The sequence below is a fragment of the Notamacropus eugenii genome, chromosome 5, assembly GCF_028372415.1.
Source record: "Notamacropus eugenii isolate mMacEug1 chromosome 5, mMacEug1.pri_v2, whole genome shotgun sequence".
Lineage (NCBI taxonomy): Eukaryota > Metazoa > Chordata > Mammalia > Diprotodontia > Macropodidae > Notamacropus > Notamacropus eugenii.
In genome coordinates, this window is record NC_092876.1 from 20328190 (window position 1) to 20351218 (window position 23029).

The following is a 23029-nucleotide window of genomic DNA, read 5'->3' on the forward strand; positions in this document are numbered from 1 at the left end:
CCCGTATCGTAATGGGGAGGAACTTCCTGTTACCGCGGTGGAGCTGCCTTTCTGCTTTCCAAATAAAGGTTTTGGTTTTGTGTTTACATTTCGGGGATTTCCCCCGGAAACGCTCCCGCGAGTCCATAGCGGCTGCCGTGGGCATCGCGTGGGCGCTACACCCCCTCTCACCCCCTTTGGTAGATAGACTCCCTCGGGACCAGAACTGAAGCGTTTAGTTTCAGGCCCCGCCTCCCCAAGACATCCTCCCCTTCTCCCTAGAGAGAACCGTCCGGCAGCCTGCCCCCAGCCCCCGGATGGGAGTCTGCCTGGCCGAGGTGGGGAAGAGCTCAGCGCAGGGATCAGGACCTGGGTTCGAATCCAGCTTCCCAGGTCCCAGTACTGGGCAGTGCTTGTGATCCTTTCGATCGTCACCACGACCCTGACAGGGGCTCCCCGAGGCTGGGAGGTGCAGTGACTTTCCCAGGGTCTTAGCTAGAATATGGTGGAGGGAAGATTCTCTCGGGTCTGATGGACTCCACGCTCTCTCCACTTAGCCTGGGCTGCTAAGGCGCCGAACCTCGGTTGTTCCCAGTGAAATGAAAGGGCTGGACGTGGTGACCTCAGACCAAGCACTTTGCAGGTTTCAGATGTAGGTGTTTTCCTGTGATCTGGAGATCAGGTCCAAAAAAAAAATCATGGATGTTTAGAGGTGGAAGGATGTCAGAAAATGACCTTGTAATTCCCCATTGTCTGTAAATCTATGACCCAGGGTGGAATCCTGGCTGTTCCTGCCCCTGTGACCCTGGGCCAGTCTCTGACAGCTCTGAGCCTTGTTCCTCCAGGCAAAAAGAGGGCCTGGAGCTCTGAGTCCCCTCCTGGCTCTAGCCCAGGGTCCTTTGAGTGCTGGCTCGTGAAAAGTGGACTCCAGCCTGTGAAACCATCTCTGTCCCTGCTCAGTTTCCTGTTTCCTTACTACTCTCCTACCTTGGACAGCACCCCAGCCCTGCTAGGCCAAGGCTCAATGGGGAATACTTCAAACACATTTTGGGGACCTGAATGAATCCTAATCCAACCACCAACTTTATCCATTGCTCTGATTTTCCCAGGCTAATTAAATCCTTGTAGGGCCTTTTTGTTCTCCACTGCTCCGTGCCCTGCCCTTCTCTCACGGACCTCTCTGGCCTCTTAGTCATTCTCTCACAGGGCCTTTAAATGAAGAAACAGAAAGTACCTTCCTCCTCTCCTCCCGTCACTGGCCCGTTTTCAAAGATTCTTCCAAGAAAGCTTGTTGGCCTGAGCACAGTGCCTGCTCCATAGCAGTGACTTTTGTTGCAGTTTTAGAGGTTGTCAGTCGTGTTTGTCTCTTTGGGACTTGTAGGAAAGAAAATACTAGAGTGATTTGCCATCTCCTCCATCTCCTTTTTAGAGATGAGGAAACAGAGAAATAGGGTTAATTGACTTACCCAGGGTCACAAAACTAGTGTCTGAGATTGGATATGAACTTAAGTCTGTCTCCCCACCAGGCATTCTGTCTAGTGCACCACCTAATAGGTGCTTAACTGATGTTTATTGACCGATTTCCGTATTGACTGAGAGGGGCATGGAAGTGAATGATTTCCAAGGTTCTTTCTTCACCCAAGAACCAAGGAACCTTGGTGCTCTGACCCCTTTCTGCCCCTGCTCAGCTTTTCCAAGTGCCCAGTATGGCAGGGACTGGGATGCTCACAGCCAGGGAATGTGTGGCCTTGTAAATGACTGGGGACCTGGAAGTTGGTTCTCAGTTCCTCTTACCTCTCCCAGTGAATGACTGAGTGAATGAATGGTCACTTATTCAGCTCTTCATTAATCCATGCCAGGATTTGCCATAAGTTCAATAGACTCTAAGGCCAGAGGGCAGATCTGCCCCCCCTTCCACCCTTATCAGACTGGTATTGTAGGGGTTGGGTTATTACCAATTTTGTGAGCAGAGTTCTTTAAGGAACTTGGATTCCTTTAGGAACTTGCAGCTTAACAGGGTGATGGTAAAGATTATATAGGAAAAGTAGTGGATTATCTGGCAGTTGTGCTAATTACATGATAACTTACAACCTTGGTCACAGGTGTCATTCATTGCTGGAAATCAGGTGAAGGGATTTCTCACAGGTGTGTTTTTGTTCTGTTATCTCTGCAGCAAAATAGCTTTGAGATTTCATGTCTGTAGCTTGACCTCTGAATTGAATATGACGATGTTGGAAGTCAATACATGATAATTCTGTGGTTAGAAGAGTCTTGTTTTTAAAAGAGAATTTCTTCATAGGTCTGCTTGTACTTGTGTTGGGGAAAGATAATTTGTGTTACCGGGGCCCACTCATGAGTTATTGCTAGGCATAGTGCCATTGGGCAGGGGAGAAAACTGTCAGGGTTGGTGTTTTGAGGCTGTGGAGAAATGTGATCTTGGATACTGGGGGTCCAAGGCCATGTTCCCAAGCACCCCGTCAACCCCAGAGTAACTATAAAGACCCCCTCAAATCCCAGGCAGGTGCAGCATTCAGATTCATCTTCCTGAATTCAAATCTGGCCTCAGACACCTACTAGCTATGTGACCCTGGGCAAGTACCTAAACTTCACCCTGTTTAGGTACAGTTTCCTCAGCTGGGGAAGGAGCTGCAGAAGAAAAGGGCAAAGCCCTCTAGTATCTCTTCTAGGAAAACTGTAAATGGTGCAATGACGACTCTGTCATGATTAAAACAACGTAAGAATAAGAAGAAAATTTATTCATCAGCAGGGTATGAATAGTGGCCAGTGATTGAGAAAGTGTAGGAGCCCCAACCAAGGGGCAGCCTTGGTCCACACTCATGGGTCTCAAAAGACAGAAGGAGTTTCTCTGTCACTGAAGCACAGGCTTGAAGACCCTCAGACTATGACCTGAATCCTCATCAGCATATCTGTGCATCTACCAAAGGTCCTTTTCCAGCCTTGATCAACTTACTGTAATGTCCTGTGAGAAGAGATTTCTGATTACTGGGAAAAGATTGTGTGTCCTGAGACTTATTGCCTGTGTTAATTTACTAGCCACTGACTTTTCTGATGTATGATTTGATTAGCCAAGGAAGCAGGAGAGGGCCCACCCAGAATAGGCTTACTAGAAGCAAAAACCCTGGGATCAGAGATCTCTCTACCTTCTGGGATTCAGCTCAGTCTGAACAAGGGGCCCCTACCTGCACCCCACTTCTGCTGGCTGACCTTTCCATTGGGCCTCATCTTTGCCGTCTAACATCTTCTGATCCAGCTTAGCCAGGAGCAGACCTCCCTCCAAGTTCTGGTGCCGGGTGTTGCCCCTGCTACTTGTCCAGGCTCTCTGCCACATCCCAAAGGTCCTAGGTTGCCTTCCCCAGTTTTACCATTGGGTCACAGGGACCTGATTTACATAGCTCACCCAGAGTATCAGGTAGAGGTAGAGTTTTGGGTCTGAGGTCATTGAGGCTCTGACTAGATTCATCCTATCTGGGATCCCAAGCCCTTTCTGCCTCCTGGGTCTCTGAAGGAGGGTGAGGAAGGGGCATGAAATGAAACGAAGGAGTAAGAGAGGGTGGCAAGTCCTCTTCCTGTTCAGACCAAACTCCCTTCCAAGCCTGACCCTCCCTGCTGCCCTCCTCCTGAGGTGGAGTCTCTCCCATGAGGGCAGAGCAGGGCCTTTGTAATTGCTCTAAAAGCTCAACTTCTGCCATTCCTGGTGGGTCAGCATCCACCCAGGGAAGAGAAGGCAAAGACCATGTCTCTTCCACACTCAGATTCTTCTCCCTCCCCAGGTCAGCTTGCAGAGGCAAAACCCTTTGCCTGGGAGAGAACCTTGAACCAGAGGGAATGGCCTCTGGCACCCAGAGATCCTCATCCCAGGTGAGTACAGTCCATCTACAGATTTGACTAGCATCAGTAAACCTGGAATCCAAGAGAGGCAAGAAAGCAAAGAGCAAAGGAATCTTTATTTTGTTAGACATAGGTTGTCCTTGGCAGTGCTGTCAGCAGAGCAGAAATTGTCCTCCTGGTTCTGCTGATGTCCTCTTGCCTCAGACCACACAAACCTTCTCAGGTCTTTCTGAATTCCTCCCATTTGTCATTTCTTTGGTCAAGTCAGAAAGCATTTAGAAAGGGTTCCTGTGTGCCTAGCACTGTGCTAAACTCCTGGGGATGCCAAGGAAGTTTGAAGAAATGACAAAGGGGCACACAATCCAATGGGGGGAGAAAACATCTCATGAGGTAGGTCCAAACAAGCTCTGTATAGTATTAATGGGCAGCACCCTGAGAGGGAAGGTTCTAGCAGTCTCTGGGGTCAGATAAAGCTTGTTTTCAGGGGATATGTTGCCTGATATACAGAGGAAGCCAAGAGCCCCAGAGAGGGAGAGGGTGTACCTAGTAGGAGAGACAACCATTTGGAAAGCACAGGGTCAGGGGGTGATGGAGGGTCTAGGTCATGGATCAGCCAGGAGGCTGGTGTCTTGGGTCAGAGGGAAGAAAGGGACCAAGGTGCAAGAAGAAGAATGGAAAGGGGTAAGAGACTGGTCATATGGTGTCTGCTATGTGCCAGAAATCTCATAAATATCGTTTTATTGAATCCTGTTGTACAAATTGTCAGGGTCAGCTAGGGACGGCCAGAGTAAGGTAGCACAGGATATAGCCAGATAGTAAACTGTGGTTCATTTATCCACTCAAGATTGTGACATACTCCAGGAGTGGGTGACGGACATGTGTGTCTCATAGTTCCACAGAGAACACACAGACACTCTCCTGCTGAGCTTTAGGATCCATCTTTTAGGTAGAATCTATGAGGTCTTGTGGGCAGGCTTACAAAGAAGTTGTGGGTAAGATCCACTTAGAGGATACAGAGAGGGAAAGGTACATTTTTAGGAAAAGGAGACAGTTATCTTTACTGACAGGGTTGGTTCCTCTAACCAGGGGTACTAGCAGGTGGGAAGAGTACAAGGCAGAGCTTGCCCATGAAGGTAGGCCATGTGGAAAGCAAAAGAGGCCCTATGGGCCTCAATGAGCCAACCCCTTTGTGGGTGGGGGAGGGTGGTGCAAAAGATCCTCTTTGCCTGGGTTCTGAGGCCCCAGGATCATCCTTTTCCTCTCTTCACTTGGGCCCAGAAACTCACGTCCCTGCTTTCTTCTCTGCCCCTATTCTTTGTCTCTATCAGCTGCAATACCATGACCAGGAGAATGACCCCTCTTCTGCCTTGACCTTCCCCTAGTCCACCACCTTTCACTGTGAGACTCAAATTCTTCCTGGGCCAAAATACAAAGTCTGGTTCCCCTTGAGAGCCCCTCCTCCCTCATCTGTCCACCAACTCATTCTCCCTCATTTCAACTTTGGGACTCAGACCCTTCTCCTACTGACCCAAAAGAGTGCGCACTATATTCTGACATCCTGGGCACAAATGGAACTACATTTGTCCTAAACTAAATTATAATATGGTCTTCTTTAATGTCACATATGTTATCTTCTCAGGATGCTTTAATCCTTTTTAGGTTGATTATATCTTAATGAAAAACATTCTTCAAATGTGGCATTGAGGCAGGTCCTTTAGAAATTGTAAAGATAAGAATTAAGAGCAGTATTGGATCAAAATGACTCCATCCTGGTATCTGAATACCATCAGTCTAGACTGTCAAATCTATAAATGGATTAAGTGATTTTCTACATAAGAAAATTCAGAAATGTTTTCAACTGAATTGATTTGATCCACAAATATATAATTATGAATCTAATTTTGGTTTCTTGTTGTGATTTTTGTTAATTTGTTGTCCTTTGTTTTTGAAGAGGACCAAAATGACATCCCCATGATAAAGTGAAGTTTCAGTGTGTCCGACTGTGGCTAATCAGAGACCAATATGAGCTTGGAATGCTCTACTACAGGTTGGGCACAGATAGTCCATGTGAATATTTGGGGTGGATACTCCAAATTTGTACATCCTACATTAACTTTGTGCTGTCTCAATTCTGCTTTGCTCATAAAGCACAGCACCCTTTCTGATGTGGGCACGCCATGCTGAGTGATGCTGTACCAGTGTCTCCCATGTTGCACAGTCAAATCCAAAAAAACGAGAACTCCACTAAAATTCATCTGCCTTCTCACTGAGCCAGGAATCCTGCATCTCCCTAAGCTTTGCTTCTATTTTGCTTTTGATGGAATTAAATGCTGCCTTCTTAGAGGTGGATGAACTATCCTTCTGGTATATCCTGTGGAGTTCTCGTTTTTCATTTAGCAGCTTCTAAATTTCCCCATCATTTTCATCAAACCAGTCTTGGTGTTTGTGAGTGTTCTGACCCAGATAAGAAAATGCAGTGCTGTACACCAAATCTCTGAAAGCTGCCCACTCCTTTTCTGCTCCACTATTGCCAACTATGTATTGGCTCAACTTTCCCTCCAAGTTAGCAACAAACTGTTCATGCTCTAATTTGTTGACATTGATTCTTCTGGCAGTCATTTTGCCTTAGGGCAGCACTTTTGATGAATGAGAATATGTAGCTTGGAAAGGATAAGTCTGTGATCAGTTCAGCACTCTGCACTACACATTGCCTTTGTCACTCTCACATCTTATCTGTCTCTTCTCCTTACACTCACATAGTCTATTAGATGCCAATGTTTGCTGCAAGGGTGCATCCATGAAGTTTTATTGTGTTTAGGTAAATGGAAAACAGTGTTGGTGATGAGAAGGTCATACAGTGAACAAGTCTTCAGCAGTAAATGACCATTGCTGTTGCTCTTTCCAACTCCATTCCTCCCTAGGACTCCCTGCCAGGTCTGGTAGTCTGAGCCTACTCTAGCATTAAAGTCACACAGAATTATAAGCTTGTTGTCTTTTGCCACACTGATGATAAGGGTCTCTAGGTCTTCATAAAATTTTTCTTTGACTTTATCAGGATTTCTCATGGTGGGAGCATAGGCACTGATGATGCTGGCATGGCGTTTTCTTGCAAGTGCCAATCACACTGTCATGAGCCTGTCATTCACTCCTTGTGGCAGGCATGCCAGCTTGCTGACTAGATTAGTTTTAATTGCAAAACCCAAACCTGCTTCACAGCTCTCCCCTTCACTGCTCCCAGTCCAGAAAAATGTATATCCAGCTCTAATTTCAGTAACCTGGCCTTCATTCACCAACTTTATTTCACTCAGGGCCTCTATTTGGATGTGATATCTGTTGAGTTTTCTTGCAACAAGAGCAGTATGTCTTTCAGGTCTACTGAATTTTGTGTTGTATGTAAGTGTGCATATGTTCCATGTGCCGATGGTAAGTGGAATCATCTTTGCAGATGTTTTTATACATTTTTTTATGTTTCTACCACATAGTAGGATTCCTCGCCTGCCATGGTAATCTGGCCAAGGTTGGGTAAGCAGACAATGTTTAGGGAACCTTTTCTAGCCCCTTCCTCACACCAGGAAGTGAGCAGTATGATCCTTAAAAGGCTGCTCAGACACCCAGAGGGCTACCAAGTCCCACTGCTGCTTCCAGTGAGAAAAGACCCTATGGCCTGGGTCGCCTGTGTGCAGGGTTGTGACTACAGCTCCCATTGTATCCATCCACACCTGGTGCTTCATCACTTGTCTGTCACCACAGGATTTTGAGTCATAATAGTAAAATGGTATGGGTAATGTCTTTTGATTTGGGTATAAATTGGATTTAAATGAGGCAGAGTTGCATAAAGTCATCAGCCTCTCTCCTCCAGAGCCATTGTAGTCCAGTGGCAGGACAGAGTCAATACGGCTGGTGATGGCTCAGGCTGCCATGGATGATCTTGGCGTTTTCAGTGTCTTATCAAGCTCTAAGTGCTTCACATCGTCTGCTTCAGCTGCCTTCATGGCTGTTGGAACAAATTGTTCTCATCACCCATTCCACCAGAGGAAGTCTTCACATGCTTGGGGGTAGACACCCCCCTAACTCACTAGTGGGTTTGAGAACCCTTGGTTACCCTCAGCCTGGTTTGACCTGTCTACCTTAAACAGTTTGCCGGGCTGTGGCTGCTGCACATGCTGCAGTTTTTTGGAGCCACAGGTGGAAGTTGGGTGGAACAGGTGAACACCAAAGGTGGAAAGAACCCCAAAAAGGGCTTGGCAGCCATCACACTAAGGTACAGGTCCTCCCTGAACATACCCTACAGATAAATAAGATATTTTCATAAAATCATACTGATAAAAGTGAAAAGCGATTTTTACCCACATGAAAGATAAATGATCTAAAAATTATAGGAACACTGAAGAAGAGACTCATCCTTCTGCTGGAAATGGAGGAAAATAAAATGGAAGAGCATTGAATGCCAAGTGCATTGGCTGAACACGTGTTCTACATCTAGCAGATTGGATAAATAGATGAGCCCTCCCAAGTATCAGAAGCTTTACAGATGTCACCACTATCTTGTATCAATGATCTCCATCAGTCTGCCTCTTGACTCCTGATTGCCAATGTTCTTGAGTTCTAGTGGCATATTGGAATAATCCATCTTTTCTTTCTCTATACTTAAATAATGGAATGAATGAATGTATTCCTTGAACAATTGCTTACTCTACCATATTGCCTCCCAGAAGTTGAAAAAGGTGACTTTCAAGCCTTCCATCTGTGAGTGATAGCTCCAGGAATAACCACTGCTGTGGATGTTGCTGCTGCCATAGCCAGTTCAGTCACTCCCAAGGCCTGCTTCTCCTTTGCTTGGGCTGTGGTTGTATTGGCATAACCTGAACTGTACTGAGCTTCTCTCTTACCCAGTTCATTCAGACCCCTCCTGCTGACCTAAGTAACCTCTGGCATCTATGGACTGAGAAGTCTGGAGATAGCCATTGCTGCCAGTAATTCAGTGTCCCAAGGCCTATTACAGCTTTGCTGGGGCCAGGAGTGCTGGTGTGACCTGGGCTAGACTGCTCTCCTCTCTCAGCTTGGTACAACAGACCCTTCCTGTTGATCTTCCAGCCTCTCTTAGGCTACAAATCTACCTCAGTCTGTCTCGTTGTGGGTTCTGCTGCTCTAGAATTTGTTCAGAGTCACCTTTTAGAGGTATTTGAAGGGTTTGGGGGGAAAGATCAGGCAAATCCCTGCTTTTACTCCATCCACCTTGGCTTCGCTTGGCACATGTTCTTATACCTCACTGATGCAGCACTTGCCTTTTCCCTAATTCCATTGGGCTAAGCATTATATAGTAAGACATTTTTTCAAGCTTTTATTATTTCACCATGATTCTCATTTCAAATAGAAAATGCTTTTGTTAATATTCAGTTGGGGTCTTAATGACTGGTTCAAGTATTGGCTCTGACACTCGTAAAGGTTACATGAGTTGTAGGCAGATCCCTTCTCTGGGCTTCAGTTTCCTCTTGGGAATTGATGAGGGTTGGATTAGGTGAATTCTGCATCTCTCAGCTCTAAATCATGTTATTTTGATGGTTTAGGAGTTGGTGACATTCAAGGATGTGGTTGTGGACTTCACTGAGGAGGAATGGTGCCTCTTGGACTATTCTCAGAAAGAACTGTACAAGGAAGTCATGCTGGAGAATATCCAGAATCTGCTGTCCATGGGTGAGGACCATTTCCTTCCTTTACTTGGTGTTGTCATGACAAAATGAGTACAAGTGGCAGAGAATGGATCCATACTCTGTTGCATCTTAGCCTCTAAAACTGCAGTGAGTGCACAGTCATCTTTGTAGACCAATTCTCCATCCACTTTGTACTTGACTTTAAGCATTTCCAAGTTAACTAGCTTACCATCAGGGACAGCCAGGTGGCCCAGTGAATAGAGCACCGGCCCTGGAGTCTGGAGGTCCTGAGTTTAAATCCAGCCTCAGACACTTGACACTTAAGTAGCTGTATGATCTTGCACAAGTGTCTTATCCCCAATTGCCTCACTTCCCCTCTCAAAAAAAAAAAATTTAATAACACTGTCAGTCTGGTAGCTGGAGAAGATCTAGGTTCATTCTCAGAGGAAGGAAGTGAAATTTAAAAAAAAATAAAACACTCCTACTTAAGAGGCAAATTTCAAATGGTCACAAGCCCAAAAAGAGTTCCTGGAAGAACTTGGAAAGGACTTCAAACATCAAAAGGGACTATAGAAAAATTAAGGGGAAAACAAACTAAGAGTAGTTCAGGAAATCAAGAAAATTATGAAAAATAAGTCAACTAATTAGAAAAACAGATCCAAAAAGTAAGCAAAATAACTTAAAAGCTAATGACGTTTATAAGATACCCAGAAAATAGTAAAAACCAAAAGAATGAAAAAATAGAACCCTTAAGAATGCCATCATTACTTGGGTAGTTTGAAAGAAAAGTTTCATCTGCGTTGAGTATAATGGATTGATTCTAAAAATTAAAATTTGATAGAGAGAAGTAAAATGGAGAAGTTATTACATCGTAACAAGTCCAGAAAGGAAAAAGTGAGACAAAGCAGATGGGAGTGGAGGACTGGTAGTGCTAGAATCTTATTAACAGAAAAAACAAAATATCTAAATCATCTTGTTTTAGAAAAAGAAATTGAACTGGGCACAAATGAACTTCCTAAGAGTAAAGTAACAGCCCCAGATAGATTTGCAAGGGAATTCTACAAAAAACGTAAAGGTCAGGTAATTCCAGTATTAAATGATTTGGAAAAATAGGCAAAGAAGGGGAACTACCAACTCCTTTCATGAATCAAATGTGATATTGATATTCAAATCAGGAAGAATAAAAAAGAAAATTATAGACTAATATCATTAATGTCTATGGATGCCAAAATCCTAAATAAAATTCTAGCTAGAAGATTACAACAATATGTTGCAAAGATTGTACATTGTGACCAGATGGGATTTATACCAGGAAGGCAGGTTAATGATATGATCTATCATACCATTAACAAAAATAACAAAAATCATAGGAACATATAAATAGGTGAAGAATAAACTTTTGATCAAAGAGAAAGTATAGGGAAAAATGGACTTTTCCTTAAATTGATAAAAAAGCAATAACCTAAAACTGTCCACAAGTTACTTATAATGGGAAGAAATTAGCAACATTCCCAGTAAAATTCAGTGGTCGACAAGGATAGCCATTGCCACCAATATAATTCAGTATTATATTAAGCATCCTAGAATAGCAGTAAGAGAAGAAAAAGAAATAGAAGAAATCAGACTAGGGAATGAGATAATAAAAATAGATCTTTTGCAGATGATATATTTTTGGAAAATCCCAAAGACTCAACTAAAAAAGTTATTTGAAACAAGTATTTTAGCAAAGTAACAGGATGCAATGTTAACACATAAATCATCTACATTCCTATACATCACTAAGAAAACCCTGCAAGAAAAGATAATAAGAGATAACCTATTTAAAATAAGTCAAGACCAGTGGTAGGGAATCTGTGCCTTGAGGCCACACATATTCCTAGATCTAGGTCCTCTAGTGTGACTCTTTCACTGAATCCAACTTAACGGGACAAATCCCCTTAATAAAAGAATTTATAATGTAACACTTGGACTCAGTCAAAAGGTACCACCCAAAGACCTAGAAGGACACATGTGACCTAGAGGCCACAGGTTCCCCACCTCTGCTCCAGACAGTGTAAAATTCCTGGAGGTACACCTCCAGAACAAACCTGGGAACTACATGAACACAAAGGGGAAAAAAAAATCTCATACGAAGAAAAGCAGATTTAAATAGTTGGAGAGAGGTCAATTGTTCATAGGTATGCAAGACCCATATAATAAAAATGACAATTTTACCTAAACTAACTTATACCTTCAATGCAATTCCAATGAAATTACCAAAACCTTATTTTATTGAGTTAGAAGAAATAATAACAAAATTCTTTTGGAAGAACAAAAGGTCAAGAATGTGAAAGGCATTAATGAAAAAGAATGTATCCTGTTATGGAGATGCTTATTTTATTTCATGAGTTAAAAACAAAATAGAGAAATTTGAAAAAAATAAAACAACTAACGATAGTAATAAACTTAGGGAGAAGTGAGCAGTTTGAGGATATACAAGAGATAGCTTGATGAGGTGCAAAATTACATTAAATTACAAAGGTTTTGTGCAATAAAGTCAATGTAGCCAAGATCAGAAGAAAGTAGAAAATTAGAAGAAAATTTATGGACAGTTTCCCAGATAAAGGTTTTATATTTCAAATATATAAAGAACTTAGTCAAATCTAAAAGAATATGAGTCATTCTCCAACTCTAAATGGTCAAAGGCTAGGAAAGGCAGTTTCGGCTGAAGAAATCAAAATTATATACAGTCGTGAGAAAATGCTCAAAATCATTACAGAAATGCTAATTAAAAACAACTTTGAGATATCATCTTATACCTGTTAGGCTACAGTAATAGAAGGGGAAAGGACAAATGTTGTTGGAGGGGATATGGAAATTCTAGGATGCTAATTCACTGTTGATGTTAATGTGAACTGATCCATCAGGTTAGCAGAACAACCTGTAATTATGCCTAAAGAGTTATTAAATTGTGTCCACCCTTTGATCCAGTAATACTATTCTTAGATCTATTTTGCAAGATGATTAAGGAAAACAGAAAAAAAGTTTTAAAATACTTATACTAGCTTTCTTTTGTAGCAAGACCTGTAAATTGTGGAGCTGCCCATTAGTTGGAGAATGGTTTGAGAAGGATGGAGTACAATCTGAGGTAGATGGTCAGTAGTTTCAGCAGTGTTTGAAGATGGTCTCTTGAGAATCCTATGGAGGTGTTCAGCCCAACTCTTCTAGGATCCTGTCCTTATTGCTAATCCATGTGACTCCATCAGCCATGAGTAGTTGAGGTGCACCATAGGTAGATAGGTCTTTGGCCCATATAAATAGCCTTCAGGGGACTTGGCCTTCTCCAGTCGTTCAGATTTTGATATGGCTACTGGAGTCAGATGGCTCTGGAGGGGAAAGTTAGGCTGGTGATATATCACAGTCATCTATCTCTTAAATCCAGTTCAACTACAAGTCATGGCATCACCTTCCTGATGTCCTGGTCTTCTTCCAGAACAAGGGACAAACTACAACCACACAATCTTAAACCCAATTCACTCTGACTCTCATTTATGGGCCAACAATAGGTCCCTGCCCCAAAACCACTCAGTGTTTTTTTTGGGGGGGTGGGGTGGTGGATGATGTCTCAGAGTAAATAGTAATTGTTTCTTCTTACATTTATTTATGTGTGTATATCTTTTTCTGTATATGTGTTTGATTGTTTTCTTCAGATGTAGAGATCAAGTTTGAGGTAAATGAAGCAACTAAAAAGCTGGGAATATTTTTGGAAAAATGTGACCTGCAAAGATTCATGATTGATGGTCCCTGGGACTTCGACTTTAGAGAAATTCACGACTTTATTCTCAAAGTAGACAAAAATCCAAAGAGTGACTGTGAATTTGATGAAATTGGAAACAGATTCAGACAGTCTTCTGTCCTAAATCACTGTAAGAAAATGACCTCAGGGAATGACTGTGTTCCAGATAGTGAATATAGCAAAGGCTTTACTGAAGAGGTAAAGCTTTTTCAGTCCTGTAGGAAGCTTCCTGAAATGCAAATGTATCTTGGTAATCAGTGGGAAATGGCCTTAAATTGGAGTTCAGCCCTCATTAAATATCAGGCAAGTGATACTGGAGAAATGCTTTCTGTAAGTAATAAAGGTGGGAAAGCTTTTAATCATCGGCAAATTCACATTAAAAAGGAGCCTGATGCATGTAATAAATGGGAAGCACACCAAGGAATCTGCACTGGGGAGAAACCTTATAGATTCAATCATTGTGGAAAGACTTTCGCAGGGAGCTCCAGGCTTATTCCACATCAGAGAATCCAGACTAGGGAGAAACCTTTTGAATGTGATCAGTGTGGAAAGACTTTCACAGGGAGCTCCAAGCTTATTGCACATCAGAGAATCCACACTGGAGAGAAGCCTTATGAATGTAATCAATGTGGAAAGACTTTCACACAGAATGGCCATCTTGCTACACATCAGAGAATCCACACTGGAGAGAAACCTTATAGATGTAATCAGTGTGGCAAGGCTTTCACACAGAAGAGCCATCTTGCTGCACATCAGAGAATTCACACTTTAGAGAAGCCTTATAGATGTAATCAGTGTGGAAAGGCTTTCACACAGAGCTCCTATCTCAGTAAACATCAGAGAATACACACTGGAGAGAAACCTTTTGAATGTAATCACTGTCGAAAGACTTTCACACAGAGTTTCATTCTTGCCAAACATCAGAGAATCCACACTGGAGAGAAACCTTATAGATGTAATCAATGTGGAAAGGCTTTCTCTCAGAGCTTTAATCTTGCTGCACATAAGAAAATCCATACTGGAGAGAAACCTTATGTATGTAATCTATGTGGAATGACTTTCCCATGTTGCTCCTATCTCAGTAGACATCAGAGAATCCACACTGGAGAGAAACCTTTTGAATGTAATCAGTGTGGAAAGACTTTCACACAGAGCTCCAGGCTTATTGCACATCAGAGAATCCACACTGGAGAGAAGCCTTATGAATGTAATCAATGTGGAAAGACTTTCACACAGAAGGGCCATCTTGCTACACATCAAAAAGTCCACTCAGGAGAGAAACCTTATAGATGTAATCAGTGTGGAAAGGCTTTTACACAGAGCTACAGTCTTGTCCAACATCAGAGAATCCACACTGGAGAGAAACCTTATAGATGTAATCAGTGTGAAAAGGCTTTCATGAAGAGCTTTAATCTTGCTGCACATAAGAAAATCCATACTGGAGAGAAACCTTATGTATGTAATCAATGTGGAATGGCTTTTCCATGTAACTCCTATCTCAATAGACATCAGAGAATCCATGCTGCAGAGAAACCTTTTGATTGTAATCAATGTGGAAAGACTTTCACACAGAAATCCAGGCTTATTGTACATCAGAGAATCCATACTGGAGAGAAGCCTTATGAATGTAATCAGTGTGGAAAGACTTTCACACAAAAGGGCCATCTTGCTACACATCAAAAAGTTCACCCTGGGGAGAAGCCTTATAGATATAACCACTGTGGAAAAGCTTTCACACACTGCTTTAATCTTGCTACACATAAGAAGATCCATACTGGAGAGAAACTTTATGTATGTAATCAATGTGGAATGACTTTACCATGTAATTCAGATCTCAGTAGACATCAGAGAATCCATGCTGGAAAGAAACCTTTGGAGTGTAATCAGTGTGGAAAGGCATTCACACGGAGTTCAAGTCTTGCTGCACATCAGAGAATCCATACTGGAGAGAAGCCTTATGAATGTAATCAATGTGGAAAGACTTTCACACAGAAGGTCCATCTTGTTACACATCAAAAAATCCACACTGGAGAGAAACCTTATGAATGTAATCAATGTGGAAAGACTTTTACACAGAAAGGCAATCTTGCTACACATCAGAAGCTCCACACTGGAGAGAAACCTTATAGATTTAATCAATGTGGAAAAGCTTTCACACACATGTAATCTTGTTGCACATAAGAAAATCTACACTGGAGAGAAACTTTATGTATGTAATCAATGTGGAATGGCTTTCCCATGTAGCTCCTATCTCAGTAGCCATCAGAGAATCCATGCTGGAGAGAAACCTTTTGAATGTAATCAATGTGAAAAGGCTTTTACATGGAGGTCAAGACTTACTGCACATCACAGAATCCACACTGGAGAGAAGCCTTACAGATGTAATCAATGTGGAAAGGCATTCAAATTCACCTCCAGCCTTGTTTTATATCAAAGAATTCACACTGGGGAAAAGCCCTAGGAACTTCATCATATGTTAGCATAGGATATAGTCATTGTGTTTGTGTGACAATAATCCTTAACAGTGTTGGTTCACATTCATGTGGTATTCATTAACCTTTTCATACATACAGTATAGTTGTTGGAGAAAAAATTCACCACATGCACATATGTTCTTAATTATATCCAAATAAGTATTTGATACACTTGCTTCCCCCTGCCTCTAGGGGCCATATTACCTCTTCTATCCCCAGGATTTAAACCTGCTACTTCAGAGTTCATCCTGGATGGTGATATTGCTGCCCTCATTGTGGACAATTGCTCCAGAATTGGTTTTGCAAGAGACAGTGCCCCTTGGGTTGTCTTCCCTTCCTTTTGGGCACCCCAGACATCATGAGGTGATGGTGGGTATGGGTCAGAAAGACAGCTCTGTTTTCATACAATGATTCTTTTAAAATGTGCCCATAAGCACAAAGCTTTGAGTCAACTGTGTGATATCTGTAGTAGCTATTATAATGCTGAATGATTTGAGAATATACTATATACACAGGTATGCCACAATTTTTGAAATGTAATACTGGATTCAGTATTCACTTACCTTCCTGAAGCAATCAAAAATGAACACTCCCAAATTTAAAAATATTTGTTGTGTCTGTAACTTTTTTTATTTAGAAGTGTTAGGATTTCTCTGTTGATTCAAATAGAAAAGTAGACCTGATGTCATATAAATTTATTTTCTATATTCCTCACCATGATCATGGCACAAAGAAATGTGCTTCAAATTGTTTTTAAACATTCTGTCCACCTAGAGATTTACAATGGATGAGCAGAATAAAACAAACAGTTAAAATTAGAAATGAAAGGTGTTAACAATAAAATAAAATGGCCTTGTTTTGCTGTAGCAATAAAATGACCAAGTGTAATGACCTGATTTAATGAAGTCATCTTTCAAAAGTTGCTGTTAGGAGTATTTGTAACGATAAAATATCCTAATCTAATGCATTCCTCCCTTTTTTGCTATTGTTGCATATTGCTTTGGGTCTGATAAATATTCCAACATTTCAAAATGCACCCAGCTCACAAATCAGTGTAAACATATTGATATGTTTACAGATACCATAATATGTATATATTCCCTGAAAAGAAAAAAATAAATAAATGAAAGTGCTGCTACCAAAAAATAAAGAAGTGAATTAAGGAAGTGAATTAAGGAAGTGAATAGAATTTTAGAAACGTTGGATATGGAGAAAATTGAAACCTGTGGAGAAAATTGAATGGGGATATAAGGGAATATACATTTCCTGAGCAGTACATAATGTACTTGACTATGTACTGGAGCGTAAGAACCTCACAATCCAATGCAGAAAAGGCAGAAATATGAAATGCATCCTTCTCAGGTCATGATGGAATAAAAATGTAACTATGTAACAAAAGGCCATGGAAAGAGACTAAATGTTAATTGGAAACTAAATAATCTAATCCTAAAGAATGAGTCAGTCAGCAAAGAATAGAAATAATAACTTTATACAAGAGAATAATAATGAGACAACATAGGAAAATTTAAGAGATACAGTAAAAGTAATTCTTATGAGAAATTTTATACATCTAAATGCTTACATAAATAAAATAGAAAGAGAAGTCACTGAATTGAGTATATACCTAAAACTAGAAAAAGAACACATTAAAAATCCCCAATTAAATACCAACTTAGAAATATTTAAAACTAAAAGACAGATTAAAAAAATTTAAAATTAAGGAAACTGTTGAACTACTAAATAAAACTTAAGAGCTGGTTTAATGGAAAAACCAATACAATAGATGAACCTTTGGCTAATTTGGTTTTAAAAAGAAGAAAACCAAATTGCCAGTAATAAATATGAAGAGGGTGAATTCACCAACAATGAATAGGAAGTTAAAACAATAATTGGGAACTATTTTGTCCAAATGTATGCCAGTACTAAAAAAGTTAGCTTTAGCAATAAGATAAGAAATTGAAGGAATTGGAATAGGCAAGGAAGAAACAAAGCTATCACTCTTTGCAGATATCATGGTATGCTTAGAGAATCAAATAAAAAAATCTTCTTGAAATAATAAACAACTTTAACAAAGTTGTAGGATATAAAAGAAACCCACATAAATTATCAGCATTTCTACATATTACTTACAAAGCCCAACAGCAAGAGATAGAGAAATTCCATTTAATGTTACTGTAGACATGAAATATTTGGGAGTCTTCCTGCCAAAACAAGCCCAGAATTATATGAACACAATTACAAAACACTTTTCACACAAAAAAGTCAGTTTTAAATAATTGGGAAAATATCAATTGTTCATTGGTAGGCTGAGCCAATATTATGACAATGACAATTGTACATAATTTATTCAGTGCCATACCATTCAGACTTCCAAAAAGTATTTAGTGCTATAAAAAAATACCAAAATTCCTCTGGAAGAACTAAAAGTCCAAAATATCAAGGGAATTAATGAAAAGAAATGCCAGGAAAGGTGATCAAGCCATACATTATGAAGCATTAATCATCCAAACTACTTGGTATTGGCTAAGAACCAGAGTAGTAGATAAGTGAATAGGTTAGGTACACAAGATAATATAGTCAGTGATTGTTGTAATGTACTATTTGATAAACCCAAAGGTTTCAGTGGTAAGAACTCACTATTAGACAAATCTGCTGGGAAAACTGGAACAGAGTATGGCAGAAACTGGGCATAGGCCAACGTAAAGTTCAAATGGGGTACGTGATTTAGATATAAAAGCTGATACTATAAGCAAATTAGGAGAGCAAAGAATAGTTTACCTGTCAGATTTATGGAGAATGGAGGAATTTTTGACCAAGAGATAGAGAACATTATGAAATGCAAAATGGATAATTCTAATTATATTAAAATCTTTGCACAAACACAAGAAACACAATCAAAAGTAGGAGGAAAGCAGAAAGATGGGAAACAATTTTTACAGTAACATTTCTGATAAATGCCTCATTTCTAAAATATATGGAAAAGTGAGTCAAATTTTTAAGACAAGTCATTCCCCAATTGATAATTGGCCAAAGGATATGAATAGACAGTTTTCAGAGGAAGAAATTAGATCTATCTGTAGTCATATGAAAAAACACTCTAAATCACTGTTGATTAGAGAAATACAAATTAAAACAACTCTTAGATACCACATCACACCCATTAAGTTGCTAAAATGACAAAATTGTAAATGCTGGAGAAGAAGTTGGAAAATTGGAACACTAATTCATTGTTGGTGGAATTGTGAACTGATCGAACCATTCTGGAGATACAAGTATGCTTATCCTTTGACCCAGCACTTCCACTTCTAGGGCTGCATCCCAAAGATATCAGACAAATGGGAAAAGGACCAGCATGTACAAAAATATTTATAGCAGCTGTTTTTGTGGTTGCCAAAAACTGGAAATTGAGGGGATGTCCATCAGTTGGGGAATGATTGAACAAGTTGCAGTATATGAATGTAATGGAATACTGTTGTACTGTAAGAAATGATGAGCAAGCAGATGTCAGAAGAACCTGGAAAGACTTATATAAACTGATGCTGAGTGATATGAACAGAACCAGGAGAACATTGGAAAAAGCAACACCAACATTGTATGATAGCCAACTTTGAGAGACTCAGCTCTTCTTACCAATGCAAAGAACCAAGACAATTCCAAAAGACTCATGATGGAAAATGCTATCCATATCCACTGAAAGAGCTATGTGGTCTGAATGCAGATGGAAGTGTATGATTTGCTTTTTTTTCTTTTGTTGTTTTGTTTCTTCTTTCTCCTGGTTCCTCCCATTCATTCTAATACTTCTTTTCAATATGACTAATGTGAAAGTGTTTAGTAGGAATGTATATATAGAACCCATATCAGATTGCACACCATCTGGGAAAGGAGGCATAGAAAACTGACTCATAAGCTTATAGAAGTGAATGTTCAATACTAAAAATAAATTTAAAAAAAGAATCTGTGGAGGAAGAGATAAGGTCATCTGAAATTCCTCCCCACAAGTGTCCAGAGTAATATATTAAGAAAATTCAATGGAGTTTCTGAGAAACTGGTAAGTACTGTGTATTCTTGTGTGTGTGTGTATGGGGGGGAAAGAGTGTGTGAAATGAACAGTAATTACTGAGGAAAAAACAAATAAAAAGGAATGATCTAGTAAATTTCCTAAAAGTCTGAAATTCTTAACTAGATGAAAGTATGAAAAGGATTCTAAAGAGAGATTTTTCACAAGATGGCCTCAACTTTGTGGAGTGAGATTGCTTATAGTCAAGTGAAGAAGAGTTCTCTATCCTTATGCTGAGGGGTTGAGAGGACACTGGCTATGATATGTCCTGGTCAAAAGCATCTGCTGTCATTGCTTTGTCATTGCTTTCAATTGTTCAAGGAATATATTCATACATTGTTTAATTATAGAGAAACAAAAGTAACCAAGTGGGGAAGGAGGATTAATTGATTGAATAAAAATGTAATATTTTATGAGCTGGGGTTGGAGATTGAGCTTGTGCATAAGAGAGACATTGACACTATTAATGAAAAATGAATTGTTTCAATGAGCCACTAGTACTCAAGAACATTGGCAATCAGGAATCAAGAGGTAGACTGATGGATATCACACAAGACAGTGGTGACATCTGTAAAGCTTTTGATAGTAGGGAGGGCTTATCTATTTGTCCAACATGCTACATGTAGAACACATGTTCAGCCAATGCACTTGGCATTAGACACTCTTCCATTTCATTTTCTTCCATTTCCAGCAGAAGGATGAGTCACTTTTTCAGTTTTTCTATTATTTTAGGCCAATTATCTTTCATTGGGTAAATATCTCTTTTCACTTTTGATATTTTGATTTTGTTGAAGACATTTATTTTCAATTTATAATCTATATTTTACTTTTAGCTTCTTTTGCTTCTGTTATTGGACTGTTGAGCAATTAAAGATAATTATCTCCTTTTTCTAAAAAGATACCTTTTCCTCTGTGTCCCCTAACCTGATCTTACACAAAACTTCTTTGTAAGCTTGCATAGAAGACCTCAGGGATCCTACCCAAAGGATGGGTCCTGTAGCTCAGAAGGAGAATCTCTCTGTGTCCTCTGTGGAACTGTGAGGCACAGGTCCATCATTCACTCCTGGAGTGTGTAACACTCTTGAGTGGACAAATGAACCCCAGTTTATTGTCTGTCTGTAACCTAGGCTCCCTTATTCTGGCTGTCTCTAGCTGACTGACAATTCTTACAACAGGATTAAATGAAATAATATTTATGTGGTTCCTGACACGTAGCAGACACCATATGACCAGGCTCTTAACTCGTTCCAGTCCTCTTTCCCCTTGGTCCTCTTCTGTCTGACCCAGGAACACTGACCTCCTAGTTGACCCTTGACCAAGACCCTCGATCCTGACCTTGTGCCTTCCCAATGACTGTCTCTAGTGCTGAGAATGTCCTTCCCCTCACCTGGGCCTCCTGGCTTCTTTCCTATCTCGGGTAACATCTCACCTGAAAACAAGCTTTGTCTGGGCCCATACTGCAGAGAACTTGTTTGGAGGCAGCTCATGTAATGTTCTCTCCCCATTGGACTGTGAGCTCCTTGAGGGCAGGGACTGTTGTTTTGTAAACCTTCCTTTGCATCCTCAGTATGTTGGCACAGTGCTTGGCACAGAGGAGCCACTTTCTAAATGCTTATTGACTTGATCTAAGAAATGGGCTATGAAAAGGATTCAGAGAGATCTGCAAGGACTTGTGTGGCCTGAGGCAGGAGGACATGAACAGAACTAGAAGGACAGTTTCTGCTCTGCTGACAGCACTGCCAGGGACAACCTACATCTAACAGGATAAAGCTTCCTTGGCTCTCTTGAATTCCAGGTTTGCTGATGCTGCTGAAGTCTGTGGATGGACTGCACTCACCTGGGATGAGGATCTCTGGGTGCCAGAGGCCATTTTCTCTGATTCCGGGCTCTCTCCTAGGAAAAGGCTTTGGTCTCTGCAAACTGACCTGAGGAAGGAGAAGGATCTCAGAGTGGAGGAGACATTGTCTTTGCCTTCTCTTCCTAGGGTAGATGCTGACTTGCCAAGAATGATAGAGGGTGAGGTCTCTGAGTAGTTAGTTATAAAGGCCCTGTTCTGCCATCGGAGGGAGGAGGGCAGCAGGGAGGGTCAGGCTTGAAAGTGAGCTTGGTCTGAGCAGTAAGAGGACTTGCCACCCTCTCTAACTCCTTCCTTTTGACCTTGTGCCCCTCCCCCATCCTCCTGCAGAGACCCAAGACAGAAGGGACTTGGAATCCCAGATGAGTTTAGACCATTCAAAGCATCAGTGACTCCCAGACCCAGAATTCTACTCTAAGTGCTACTATAGGTGAGATATGTAAATCAGATCCCAGTGACCCAATAGTAAAACTGGGTATGGCACCCTAGGACCTTTGGGATATAATAGGGATCCTGCAGAGGTAACCCCCTAGAGCCAGCACTTGGAGGGAGGCCTGCTTTTGGCAAGACTGGAGAATCGTCAACAAGTTAGAGGGGGAAGATAGGCAGTAAGCAAAAGCAGGGTGCAGGGAGCGGCCCTCTTTCAGAACCTACCTAGCACCTGCATGTGCAGAGCTGACTCCCAGAAGGCAGAGATATCTCTGATCCTGGGGCTTTTCCTTCCTGCAATTCCTATTCTGGCTAGGCCCTCCTAACCCCAGGAGTCCTGCCCTGCCTTCCCCTCAATCTGGTGCAATGACCCCCTCCCTCCCGCTAACCTTCCAAACTTCGCTCACAGGGCCATCACCCACCTGGGTTGGTCTTCTCTTAGCTCCCCTCCCCCACTGCTCCACCCCTTCCCTCCCCCAGCCAGCTCCGAGACTCCAACTCACCTCAGCAGAATCTCCAGATCTTCCATCTCTCCTCTTGCTACAGCTACACCCATCCTCTTCCTCACAAGGATATGACCAGCCTACATCCCTCCTGGTTCTCTCGGCTATTCCCCTCCCCTTAGTCCCTCCTCCCTCAGCCACCCCGCTTCTCTGCAGCCTGGGCCCAGACTTGCTTATTCCCACTGAACTCCAAACTGAAGATGTTTGCACCTTGACCCATCTCCATTCTTGACTTTCTATACCCCAGTCCTAACACTAAGGAGATGTTTCCGTCTGTCTAGATTTTATTTACTTGTTCTTATTTCCTAAGAGATGTTCTCTCACTGGAAGACAGCTGGATCCTAACGAGGAGCTGAGACCAGGACATCAGGACACCTCCAGGTCCTGGGGCATATGTTAACAGCTGATTCTATAAACTTTCTTTACCCACTTATATGAACCTGTATATCTCCCTGTA

The 23029-nt window shown here is 41.3% G+C and overlaps 2 protein-coding genes across 2 annotated transcripts in view; both read left to right on the top strand.

Moving 5' to 3' along the window:
* On the top strand, nucleotides 1–19882 carry LOC140508330 (uncharacterized). Its single transcript, XM_072616160.1, is given in 5 exon segments — nucleotides 1–3782; nucleotides 3785–3858; nucleotides 9396–9522; nucleotides 13169–15410; nucleotides 15412–19882. Coding segments are annotated over 5 exon segments (2796 nt in total). The 5' UTR covers nucleotides 1–3733; the 3' UTR covers nucleotides 15716–19882.
* LOC140508331 (zinc finger protein 10-like) overlaps nucleotides 1–23029 on the top strand; it is a 66260-nt gene that overhangs the window by 772 nt on the left and 42459 nt on the right. The gene's annotated exons all lie outside the window — the stretch shown is intronic.